The 13,901-nt window shown below is 42.3% G+C and overlaps 1 protein-coding gene across 1 annotated transcript in view; it reads right to left on the bottom strand.

The window, feature by feature from the left end:
* Positions 1 to 349: 349 nt before the first annotated feature.
* Positions 350 to 13,901, bottom strand: part of pcf11 (PCF11 cleavage and polyadenylation factor subunit) — a 39,411-nt gene continuing 25,859 nt past the window's right edge. The window contains exons 12-17 of the mRNA XM_084339464.1: positions 13,663 to 13,777; positions 9,620 to 9,803; positions 8,581 to 8,736; positions 7,821 to 7,913; positions 4,583 to 4,618; positions 350 to 1,953 (exon numbers count right to left, since the gene is read on the bottom strand). Coding sequence (XP_084195590.1) covers positions 1,759 to 1,953; positions 4,583 to 4,618; positions 7,821 to 7,913; positions 8,581 to 8,736; positions 9,620 to 9,803; positions 13,663 to 13,777 — 779 coding nt within the window. The 3' untranslated portion in view covers positions 350 to 1,758. The remainder of the gene's footprint in view (positions 1,954 to 4,582; positions 4,619 to 7,820; positions 7,914 to 8,580; positions 8,737 to 9,619; positions 9,804 to 13,662; positions 13,778 to 13,901) is intronic.

The following is a 13,901-nucleotide window of genomic DNA, read 5'->3' as shown; positions in this document are numbered from 1 at the left end:
CATCAAGAAATCTAGTCAGCCAGTGACGAGAACTAGATTTTTTGCCTAAACCAACCACATTAGCTCAGACAGTGGACTCTTTTCATGCACAATTGAATCATGATCTAATGAACTTAAACATCTGCTTGTTTCTTCATTGAGTGCAATAGTGAGATATGGTCATGAAACCAGTCACAAATACAGTTTAGTGCAAGAAAAGACAGGACACAAGCATTTTAAATCCAAAGAACTTTATTTAGTATCCAATGCCTGTGTAACAATTAAAACCAAATGTCAAGAGGGCTGGGACACCAGGGGAGAAGCAGGGTACAGGACACCACACCAATCACTTTTCACACAAACGCAAAACTAATTTTCAGATTTATTTTATTGAAGATCCGTTAAGACCAAGCAAAATATTTGCTTTCAAATCTCTGCCAAAAATAATTAAATAAAAAAAATACCCTGAAATGTTGCGACGTTCATCTCAGTACAAATTAGAAACCTAGATCACAATGACTTATAGAAACATAATGGCAATGTTATGTACACAGCAGTTCTCTTCAAGAAAAAGGTCAATATATTTTTGAAAATTTTGTAAACTCGACCAACAATTAGACAGGGTCCAAAATTAACCTTTTGGCTCATTGACCAAAGGAACAGTAAATCTAAGAAAGCTACCTGCCAACAATGTTTTAACCAATTAACTTTGTCAACTATACTAACACTTGCATGTTTTCATACACGTTAACATTTTGATTTAATGTACAACGTAAGCTATATAATTTTCCAAAAGAACAGAAGTTCAAATAATGAAAATCAGATTCAATATTGCAAGCCAATTCCAATATCGAGCTTAACAAAATGGCATCACGCCCACTTCCGATCCGTATCTCCTCTAAGATAAGGTCGACACAAGATGATCAATGAGTAGTGCTTGTGATCTGGTGTGCGAGCCACAGATGTGAACGAGAGCACAACGCTCAGAGCTGCTCTTGTAACGGTCAAATACAAGCAGTCTATGAAAAGCCTGTCTAACGTCAAAAGAGTATTTGGTGGTTCTGCATGGGACAGAATATATAACAATTGACCAATTTAATTTAATCCGACGTCGAGATATATTTGTTATAAACACTTTTTTTCTGGACCCCGTTACGCAGCCATTTCAATTCAATAACTGACAACTAACTCAAGATGCAAAATATTTAGTAATTTATTAATTCTTTCAATTAATTATGTACACCAAAATGTAGCTATATACAAATTGTTATCCTATTGGGGGGGGGGGGGGGGGAGAAATCATTAAAGCACTTCCCTGGGATCCATAAGCATGGCCCTCATCAAAATTACACAAATAATACCACACAAAGTTTCTCATAAGTTATTTTTTTTATACACATCTTCTCCCCAAAGCTCTTTTTGCAAAGTACAAATTTCAATTCAACTTTAATTTACAAAACAAAAACCTGAAATTGACAGGCAGATTCCAAATACAAAAATGTATTTAAATAATGGCAAGCTGAGGTCCCTGCCTCAGAGAAAAATATAAAAATATCTTTTCCTTATAAAATCATGGGAGGAGGGGCTGAGGTCAGCCAATCACAGGGAGGAGGGGCTGAGGTCAGCCAATCACAGGGAGGAGGGGCTGAGGTCAGCCAATCACAGGGAGGGAAAAGCAGCAGCGCAGTTGGTTCTCAGGAAATTGCACTTGTTGGCGTTTGGCCCTCCGTCACAACCTGATCCTCCTGTTTCACATTCTGAGCGTCGCCACACTTAGCCTCAACTTCCTAAAAGCGCAACAACTTTAACTACCTCCTCCTCCACCGGCTCCACCTTCACCTTCACCTCCTCCTCCACCTCCTCCTCCTCCTCCTCTTGCCCCTCCTCCACTGGCTCAATCTTGACAGCGGCGGCCAGTGGGTGTTCCGTCAGCAGCTTGTCGGGGGACGGGGTGGTGTCCAGGAACGATGACGTCTACAATGAACCACGAGAGAGGACACTGGATCAGTCACTGTGATCAAATATCAACATGTGCTCATTGACCTGCTGAACCACTCGCACAACAGCAACACATCTACAGACATGACTTCTACAGACATGACTTCTAGACATGACTTCTACAGACATGACTTCTACAGCAACACTTCTACAGACATGACATCTACAGACATGACTTCTACAGACATGACTTCTACAGACATGACTTCTACAGCAACACATCTACAGACATGACTTCTACAGACATGACTTCTACAGACATGACATCTACAGACATGACTTCTACAGACATGACTTCTAGACATGACTTCTACAGACATGACTTCTACAGCAACACTTCTACAGACATGACATCTACAGACATGACTTCTACAGACATGACTTCTACAGACATGACTTCTACAGACATGACTTCTACAGACATGACTTCTACAGACATGACTTCTACAGACATGACTTCTACAGACATGACTTCTAGACATGACTTCTACAGACATGACTTCTACAGCAACACATCTACAGACATGACTTCTACAGACATAACTTCTACAGCAACACTTCTACAGACATGACTTCTACAGACATGACTTCTACAGACATGACTTCTACAGCAACACATCTACAGACATGACTTCTACAGACATGACTTCTACAGACATAACTTCTACAGACATGACTTCTACAGACATGACTTCTACAGACATAACATCTACAGACATGACTTCTACAGACATGACTTCTACAGACATGACTACAGACATGACTTCTACAGCAACACATGACTTCTACAGACATGACTTCTACAGACATGACTTCTACAGACATGACTTCTACAGACATAACTTCTACAGACATGACTTCTACAGACATGACTTCTACAGACATGACTTCTACAGCAACACATCTACAGACATGACATCTACAGACATGACTTCTAGAGACATGACTTCTACAGACATAACTTCTACAGCAACACATCTACAGACATGACTTCTACAGACATGACTTCTACAGACATGACTTCTACAGACATGACTTCTACAGACATGACTTTAGAGCCATATGAAATCCGTTTTATTATTTTCCAAATTCCATTTTATTTTTTCCCAAATTCCATTTTTTCCGTTTTAATATTTCAGAATTCTGTATTTTGCCTTTTATGCTCATTTTACCATCAGAAATAGTGTCTAATAAGTGGGAATGAATAAATGTCCACAATTGAATAAGATATAACAGTCCATTTAATGTTTTTAAGTGCTGCAACTCAGAAATACAGTTCAATTTTACACAATATTTTTCAATTAATATTGTGACAAAATAAAAATACATATTTCAAGTGTAAACAATAGATACAGCTAGCTACTACTGACATCACAATGACAATGTCAGTAACCTAGCTATATCTATTATATTGTGATGAAATAGTAATGCATAATTTAGGCACCTTTAGTTTAGTTTATTTCGTTTATAAAGGACTGTGTATAATGGCAATGGTTTGCATTAAACAAATGGATGGGTGCACTAGATTTAGCAAGAAGCTATCATTTCCATCTATAGTCCTATGTACTGTAACGTTTCATAGCTATTTAAGTTTATTTAGATTATAAAGGGCAGTGTATAATGACAATCGTTTGCATTAAACAAATGGGTGCACCAGATTTAGCTAGAACTTCTAGAAGCTATCATTTCCATAGATAGTCCTATAACGTTACATAGCTGTTTAAGTGTATTTAGTTTATAAAGGGCAGTGTATAATGACAATCGTTTGCATTAAACAAATTGATGGGTGCACTAGATTTAGCTAGAAGCTAAACGTCCTAACGTTATAGCTATTTAATCACAATAGTGTCGCAAGTGTTTTTGCGGGTCCAGTCCACGGAACGTTGACAGAATTAGCAAAACACCTTATCACCGGAGGCATAAAAGTCATTAGGATACTGTTCTGCTCTGAATTGAGGGCTTATTGTGGAATTGTTTAGCTTCTTGACGATGTTAACACCGAAGCAGCGAGACGCTTGAGCACCGCGGCTGTGTTGTGTGTAACACGCTGTAGCGTCCCCGCCTCCCCGGTCGCGTGTGCACCAAACGTTCCACCCAAAAACGAAATTTCAGTCCAGATTAGGCCAAATTCTGCAATATTCCACGTTTTGCAGTTGATTCCATTTTTATTGGTTAATTCCGCGATTCCGTCCGCGATTCCGTGAACGCGGATTTCATATGGCTCTACATAACTTCTACAGACATGACTTCTACAGACATGACTTCTACAGACATGACTTCTACAGACATAACTTCTACAGACATGACTTCTACAGACATAACTTCTACAGACATGACTTCTACAGACATGACTTCTACAGACATGACTTCTACAGACATGACTTCTACAGACATGACTTCTACAGACATGACTTCTACAGACATAACTTCTACAGCAACACATGACTTCTACAGACATGACTTCTACAGCAACACATGACTTCTACAGACATGACTTCTACAGACATAACTTCTACAGACATGACTTCTACAGACATGACTTCTACAGACATGACTTCTACAGACATGACTTCTACAGCATAAAAACCTCTCCAACATTACTTACATTTTTATAATCTTCAAAACATGAAGGATGATATGTCTGTGAAAAGAAGAAAAACACGTCAATCTAGGTACACAGCTTTTAACTTTTGGGGGTTTACACATCAATTGTAACATTTCCCTCATCATTTCTTGCAGCAGTACCGATTACAGGGTAATTTTGTTTTTGATTCCACATCCATCTCAGTTATTGGTAGTGCCAGACCCCAGGGTTCATTATCCCTTCAAGAATTGCTCACATTTAAGACCACAAGAATAAACACATTACTGCAAGACATACCACAATGTTGGCCACAGTATCGCCGTAATTGCAATTTCTTATTTTTCCAAATATTTCATATTGGATTTGTCCTCGTTTTATATTTTTTTGCACATTTAAAACTGCAAGTGGATGGTGTGCATGCCCAATTTGATCAACCATTATACAACCAAGTGCTACGTTTATTAATAAAATTCAGGATCAAATAAACTGAATTTGTATATTCAGATATTTCAGTTTTTTTTTTTAACAGTTAATTAGTTAAGAAAACATTTTAAATCGTTCTGGGTTGTTCGTATCTCTCAAACTAATCACAATGGGCTAGGGTCGTGCTAAGTCCAAAATGCAAAATAGCACTGAGTGTAGCTTGTAGCTCCAAGATGGTTGTTGCCCACAGGCAGGGCTTTTGAAAATGGTCATTTTATTTTAAGAGCTGAAGAGGAGACTTCCGATGGAAATAAGTCTGCTTATACTAACATCCTGAGAGTCAGACTAGCATGCACTAAACATCCTGAGTCAGACTAGCATGCACTAAACATCCTGAGAGTCAGACTAGCATGCACTAAACATCCTGAGAGTCAGACTAGCATGCACTAAACATCCTGAGAGTCAGACTAGCATGCACTAACATCCTGAGAGTCAGACTAGCATGCACTAAACATCCTGAGAGTCAGACTAGCATGCACTAACATCCTGAGAGTCAGACTAGCATGCACTAAACATCCTGAGGGTCAGACTAGCATGCACTAAACATCCTGAGAGTCAGACTAGCATGCACTAAACATCCTGAGAGTCAGACTAGCATGCACTAAACATCCTGAGAGTCAGACTAGCATGCACTAAACATCCTGAGAGTCAGACTAGCATGCACTAAACATCCTGAGGGTCAGACTAGCATGCACTAAACATCCTGAGAGTCAGACTAGCATGCACTAAACATCCTGAGAGTCAGACTAGCATGCACTAAACATCCTGAGGGTCAGACTAGCATGCACTAAACATCCTGAGAGTCAGACTAGCATGCACTAACATCCTGAGAGTCAGACTAGCATGCACTAAACATCCTGAGGGTCAGACTAGCATGCACTAAACATCCTGAGAGTCAGACTAGCATGCACTAAACATCCTGAGAGTCAGACTAGCATGCACTAAACATCCTGAGAGTCAGACTAGCATGCACTAACATCCTGAGGGTCAGACTAGCATGCACTAAACATCCTGAGGGTCAGACTAGCATGCACTAAACATCCTGAGAGTCAGACTAGCATGCACTAAACATCCTGAGGGTCAGACTAGCATGCACTAAACATCCTGAGGGTCAGACTAGCATGCACTAAACATCCTGAGAGTCAGACTAGCATGCACTAAACATCCTGAGAGTCAGACTAGCATGCACTAAACATCCTGAGGGTCAGACTAGCATGCACTAAACATCCTGAGTCAGACTAGCATGCACTAAACATCCTGAGAGTCAGACTAGCATGCACTAAACATCCTGAGAGTCAGACTAGCATGCACTAAACATCCTGAGTCAGACTAGCATGCACTAAACATCCTGAGGGTCAGACTAGCATGCACTAAACATCCTGAGAGTCAGACTAGCATGCACTAAACATCCTGAGAGTCAGACTAGCATGCACTAAACATCCTGAGAGTCAGACTAGCATGCACTAAACATCCTGAGGGTCAGACTAGCATGCACTAAACATCCTGAGGGTCAGACTAGCATGCACTAAACATCCTGAGAGTCAGACTAGCATGCACTAAACATCCTGAGAGTCAGACTAGCATGCACTAAACATCCTGAGAGTCAGACTAGCATGCACTAAACATCCTGAGAGTCAGACTAGCATGCACTAAACACCCTGAGAGTCAGACTAGCATGCACTAAACATCCTGAGGGTCAGACTAGCATGCACTAAACATCCTGAGAGTCAGACTAGCATGCACTAAACATCCTGAGGGTCAGACTAGCATGCACTAAACATCCTGAGAGTCAGACTAGCATGCACTAAACATCCTGAGAGTCAGACTAGCATGCACTAAACATCCTGAGAGTCAGACTAGCATGCACTAAACATCCTGAGAGTCAGACTAGCATGCACTAAACATCCTGAGAGTCAGACTAGCATGCACTAAACATCCTGAGAGTCAGACTAGCATGCACTAAACATCCTGAGGGTCAGACTAGCATGCACTAAACATCCTGAGGGTCAGACTAGCATGCACTAAACATCCTGAGAGTCAGACTAGCATGCACTAAACATCCTGAGGGTCAGACTAGCATGCACTAACATCCTGAGAGTCAGACTAGCATGCACTAAACATCCTGAGAGTCAGACTAGCATGCACTAAACATCCTGAGTCAGACTAGCATGCACTAAACATCCTGAGAGTCAGACTAGCATGCACTAAACATCCTGAGTCAGACTAGCATGCACTAACATCCTGAGAGTCAGACTAGCATGCACTAACATCCTGAGAGTCAGACTAGCATGCACTAAACATCCTGAGAGTCAGACTAGCATGCACTAAACATCCTGAGGGTCAGACTAGCATGCACTAAACATCCTGAGAGTCAGACTAGCATGCACTAAACATCCTGAGAGTCAGACTAGCATGCACTAAACATCCTGAGAGTCAGACTAGCATGCACTAAACATCCTGAGAGTCAGACTAGCATGCACTAAACATCCTGAGAGTCAGACTAGCATGCACTAAACATCCTGAGGGTCAGACTAGCATGCACTAAACATCCTGAGTCAGACTAGCATGCACTAAACATCCTGAGAGTCAGACTAGCATGCACTAAACATCCTGAGAGTCAGACTAGCATGCACTAAACATCCTGAGAGTCAGACTAGCATGCACTAAACATCCTGAGTCAGACTAGCATGCACTAAACATCCTGAGGGTCAGACTAGCATGCACTAAACATCCTGAGGGCAAACAATGAGAACATATGTATTTATCCGACACCTACCTTCTCGTCGACTCGGATGGCGTTCTTCAGGTGCCACTCCTCCTCGTCTTCCTCCCAGTACATCTCAAACGCCTCCTGACAGATGTCACACAACTGAAGGAGCGCAGGGGATAGAAAAACCACCATCAGACAATAAAGTTCACCCACAAGCCTACATTATACAATCACAGTCAGTGGTAATGATATACAGTAAAACACTGCCCTTGTTAAAAAAAAAGATTACTTTCATTCCGACCACAGCAAAAACACATTTAGCTGATGGCTGGTGCCAATTTGTCACATTTTGAGCCCGTCCATATAGCTATAGGGTTATTTTATCCCTAAACTGCCAATTTTCCCATAAATGTGCCCGACTCACACCTTGTAGGACTTCTCCACAAAACAGGATGAGCTGCTAATGAACTCCCAACGCTTCCTTCAGACTACTTTTATTAAGTATACATTTAGTTTTGGTATGGCTACAATACATCCATAAAACCACACTATTCAAGTTTAGTCTGACACATTATTATTTACAAATCAAGAATTGCATAAAGCCCAAGTATAAATTCAGCTTTAGCGTGGCTACAACACATCCATATAACCCACTATTCCGGTTCCGTTTGAGACTGTATTCACACATTTAGAATTGACCACTCTCAACCCCGCCCTCTTTTCCCCATCCTCCAATCATGACTGTTGCGTCTGTCCGGGGACGCAACAGTCATGATTGGAGGATGGGGAAAAGAGGGCGGGGTTGGAGACGGGTGTGCACACCGACCTCGGCCACGACGTCAGTAGCGGCCTTGACGCTCTGGAACTCCTTCTCCTTGGCCGCCTCCTGGCTCTTCTGGACCACCTCCTCGTTGACCATCTCAAAGAACAGGCTCTTGGCGCGCTCCTCCAGGTCGGCCATCTCCTCGAACTCCACCCAGTCCTGACCAGAGGCATGCGGGGACACGGGCATGTTACATACATGTGGGCACACGGGCATCATGTTACATACAACGACCCCCCCCCCTTTCATGCATTCATGATGGAACATAATAACGATCACATGCATTTGATTTTTTAATTGTAGCGTGAATGGATTTGGTATAATACACGTTGCGGCTTATAACCAGCCTCTCAGGAATTGGCCTGGATCATTCCGAAATAGCGCCCATATTCACCACGGTATAAAACGGGAAGGTATGGATGGAAAAAAAAGTTTGCATCTTGACCAGGAGAAACTCACTGTCAAATGACTATAGTATTGTATCCATAGCTATAATATAGAATATAGTTATAGATCTACAAACAAGGTGACGGACTACATTGGTTTAATGGGTGGCATGAGCATAGCCGCTTCCTGGAAGAGGCGTGGCACAGAATGTGTTAAGAACCAGCCGGTCACTAGAACAGTGGTCACTAGACATAACTGGCAAGAATGAACCAGGTACGAGTACTGCAGGTACTGATTCAGTGTAATAAACACAGCATTGCTAATCAATCAGTGGTGGTGTGTATTAGACGTGATCCATCCAACCTTTACAGTCCCGGTACCGAGGCTTTGGGTCTCTGTGTATTTTAATGAACAGTATAGACTTGGACCTTCATTTTGGAGTCATTGGACAAAAGTTATTATAAATTGTTCTCCATTAGAGTTGATGTGTCAAAAATGCTGCAAATCAGTCACTTTGCGTAGATTTCTGGCATGTTGAGACACGTTTCTTGGCATCGGATTCAGCATTGCAGAAATTCCAACAGATATTCCATTTTGGCCCGGTACCTGTATCGGCGCACCCCTGGTATGCGTGCACGCGTCTCAGAAAACTCACCGTCAGAGTGTAGTACCAGTGGCGGTGAGTGACCTTCTTGCTGATGTCTTTCTCCGAGCGGTTCAGCCGATAGTGCCAGTCCAAGTGATCGGCGTACACGTCCGTCTGTGAGGAAGTGAAACGCATCCCGCACGAGTAGCACTGGATCCCCGTGTAGAGCTTTGTCACCACACTGTCGTAGCGCCTGGACGGGGACAGGAAGGACAGGACGAGAACGTTAGAACGCTGCACTACATCAGTGGAAACACTCCTTTCACAACATGCTGCTATGCTCGCTTTCACAGCCGAGGAGTAACAACAGATTTAAAATCAAAGTATTCAACTAAAGCCTTGACTGGGAATTAGCTATGATGGTAAATGGTAAATGGCTGCTTTTTTATATAGCGCTTTTACCCAAAGCGCTTTACAATTCTGTTCCTCACATTTTACCCACTCACTCACACATTCACAGACCGACGGCGGAGGCGACCATGCAAGGTGCCAACCTGCTCATTGGGAGCAATTAGGGGTTAAGTAAGGGCTGGGCGATAAAACGATAACGATAATTATCGCGATAAATAATTTCCTCGATAAATAAACATGAAACGTGGTCGCAAATTTTCGATATATCTATTTTCCATGCTTGGATATCATGCACACGCACTAACAACCAATCAGGAATAGAGCTACGTTACGTGATGACGCGCTCACGCACCACAGCAGTCCATTTGCTACCGTTTTGATTCGTTATCATTCTGAGGAGATTAGCTTAGTTAGGAAAATGAACAAAAATTCAAGCGACAGCGAAGGAGACAACCCTACGGCCAACGCAAAATATATTTTATATCCAGTACCCTTATGCCCCCCTAACAAGTTAGGAGAGTTGTATTCGTAAGCATGAAATGTTTGCCATATAATTCTTAATCTTTAATATTTTTTCAAAAAAAATCTTTCCAGGAAGTCCATTAACATCCTATCCTCAATATATATGGAAACGAGTACAACTATTTCCAAATCTTAACCACTTATATTCCAGTTTGTTTGATATTAAATCCCTTATGACAAAAAAAATGCTGACATCTGCATTTAGTTCACATTTATACACGTTTTCAACGCCAGAGTGCAGCGTCGAAAACATGCACAGAGTCAGTGTGAAAAAGAATATGTATTCATATTTACAAATTAATGACTAATTCTGCAGTTAACGTTATTAGTAACGTTAGTAAGCACTGCTGTTTGGCTGTTATACCCGCGGGGATACAGTATATGAGACCCCCGCTACATTCTGAAAGCTCGCCGCTGATTTTGAAAGAGCCAGCCGTCTTCCGCGTTCCTGCCATCTGGCTCTACAGAGCGAAGCCGGGCCAGTGAGCTTTCAAAGCGGCCGGCCAGGGAGCTCCACCAGCCCAGAGCTGGTTGCACCAGCCATAGTGCAACTGCGCCACTGTGTCATAAACGGTAACATTTATCAAACGGACATACTGACAGAGCAACAGGCTCTCTCGGTGATACTAAAACAGCATGTATTTGAATGAATTAGTGCAGATTAAAAATCAGCGTTTTAACATTGAAGTCAATGAGAACACGAAAAGATTGCCAAGGTTTGTCCGCTCCTAAAGTGAATAACCATTTTTTTAGAGGCATTCTAATGAGCCTTTGATATATTGAATAAATATCAAAGATGACCAATCTGACGCAATTTCATGACATAATAATCAACACAGACATCGTTGTACACAGAAACACAAAAGAATATAGGCAAAAAACACGAAATCTTTGCTAAGGGGGCAGAAGGGTTAAATAAATGGTAAATGGCTGCATTTATATAGCACTTTTATCCAAAGCTCTTTACAATTTGTTACTCACATTTTACCCATTCACTCGCACACCGATGGTGGAGGCAACCATGCAAGGTGCCAACCTGCTCATCGGGAGCAGTTAGGGGTTAAGTGTCTTGCTCAAGGACACTGACACGCTGTCCGGGAGAAGCGGGAATCGAACCGGGAACCTCCGGATTACCAGACGACCGCTCTACCTCCCAAGCCACTGTCGCCTCCAACCACATGTACATTGTATATTATTGTTGCACTTTACTGTTACATTTGCACTCTGGTTGGATGCACTGTATGATGATTAATCTAATCTGCTCAAAGTCACAACACGCACGCACACACCAAGCACAACTACTTGATTATTGTAATATTGGATATAGTCTGGTAACAAAGACAAATAAGAAAACTCAACACCCACTTTTATTTGCAATTAAAATTCTCACTTCCACCATCACTTTCTTCTGATGGATTTCCATCAAATACGCCACCATTGGAAATTAATTATTAATTATTTATTTTTAAATCACCACCCCACTACAACTATCCTGGGCCAAATGAGCTATATGTAGCCCCAAAGAAATAGGCCTTAAAGGTGTCGTCACTGCCCCGGATATGAATGACGGATAAAAGGGAATGTTAAAATAACGGATTTGGTAACCAGATGGCAAATATCACTTTTTCCAACACTAAGCCAGCCAAAGGTTTGGATGTAATAATTAATCCTTTAATCGCCAAGGACGAGTTAACACGTCATTCTCCGCCATGCGTAATCTGCCAATGATGCCGTAACACGTCATTGAGATCAATATTTAAAAAATCTGTGATGGCAATCATATTTCACCAACGGAGACTTGAGATCTCCTGTTGATGTCCTCTCAACTCTCCAACGGTTCAAGAGCGCCCAAACAGCAAACCGGAAACCGAAAGTGGTGCTCATCCAAATTCGGTCCGGCCACTCGCTATAGCTCCCGGGGCTCCATCTCGACACACTGGATAATCAATCGCTCGCCCTAACTCAATAAACAACGTTATTTGGACGTATATAGTATTATACAACCTGGAAATGGTTCATCTAGATCAACATCCCATAATAGCAAACTTTCTACTCCAAGCTGATCGCCCAACGGCCGAGGAGACTGGGGTAAGTTTCAGCGTTTATTATTACCGTGTTCGATACAAACTGCTCTGATGATCATATCACCCACACTACATGAATCATCTAACGTTGGCCACGGAATTATAAACGACCCCCCCCCCATCCGGGCAACATCAGATGATGAGTAGTAACTTCTAGAAGCACGTACATTTGAAATGTTTTATATCGCGCCGATCGCTATCAAACTGTATTTGATCATCAATATAATGCATTTAGGGCTATAAATCACGTTCTGCAGAATGCTGCAGAAAACGATAAAAACATATTTATACTTTAGACCGTATTTTAGTATGAATATGTGAATGAAAAAGTAGAACGTTGCTACATCCTAAATGATAGATAATTGACGTTGAATGGGCCATAATAATGTCAATTTAGCAATACAATTTAAAAAGTTATAGCCCTGCAAAGAAGGGGAACTTCTCCATAGACAAATAGAGCTGGCAGAGGATGGTATAAGGATGTACATAAGCGTGGCAGAGAAAGGGTTAAAAAACAATAAAAAAAAACATTGCCATACCAGTAGTGGCATCTCTGCTTCCCTAACTGATAAGAATAGAAACTGAACTCACGGCGGTTAGGTGGCGTAGCGGAGATTGCGTTCGTCACCAACCCCGGAGCTGTGAGCTGGATTCACCTGTTCGAATCCGGCTCACAGCTCCGGGGTTGTCACCAGCTTGGCTGAGCGTTCACACTAATACAATTGGCAGTATTAGAGGGTGGGAGAAGCTGGCGGGGTGGGTCCGGGTCGTTGTAAACAGCGACTCCTACAGTTCGGTCGGGGCGCCTGCTAAGCGCGGATAGGACTTGAGTGGGATAGTGTGATCCTTCCACACGCTACGCCCTCTCAGTGAGAATCCACGCCGACAGGTGAAAAGAAGCGGTGATTGGCTGGACGTGTGTCGGAGGAAGCACGTGGTAGCCTCCACTCTACCAGAACGACTGTGGGGGGTAAGTGCGCAGCGACCAGGAAGGGGACTGGGAATTGGCATAACGACTAACATTGGGATGGGAGAAAATCGGAGTAAAATGGAGGGGGAAAAAGACCACAAAAAAAAAAACTGAACTGAACTCACTGTCTCATGTCGTCTAGGATGAAGCCGGTCAGGTCTGGGTTGGTGTCCTCTTCCTCCTGCTCGTCCTCTTCCTCCTCCTCCACCACCACCACCGGGGCCGCTGGGGGAGGAGACTCTACAATACAATACAAATAACATTAAGAAGATTAACCGTTTAAGTCCCTTTTTACATTTCTTGGGACAGCCCACGTGTGTGCAGTTATGACACTATATAGAATCAGTTGACATAAATGGTACAA

The sequence above is a fragment of the Notolepis coatsorum genome, assembly GCF_963971535.1.
Source record: "Notolepis coatsorum genome assembly, contig: SCAFFOLD_150, whole genome shotgun sequence".
NCBI classification, from domain to species: Eukaryota; Metazoa; Chordata; class Actinopteri; order Aulopiformes; family Paralepididae; genus Notolepis; species Notolepis coatsorum.
This window is presented reverse-complemented; position numbering and strand designations above follow the sequence as displayed.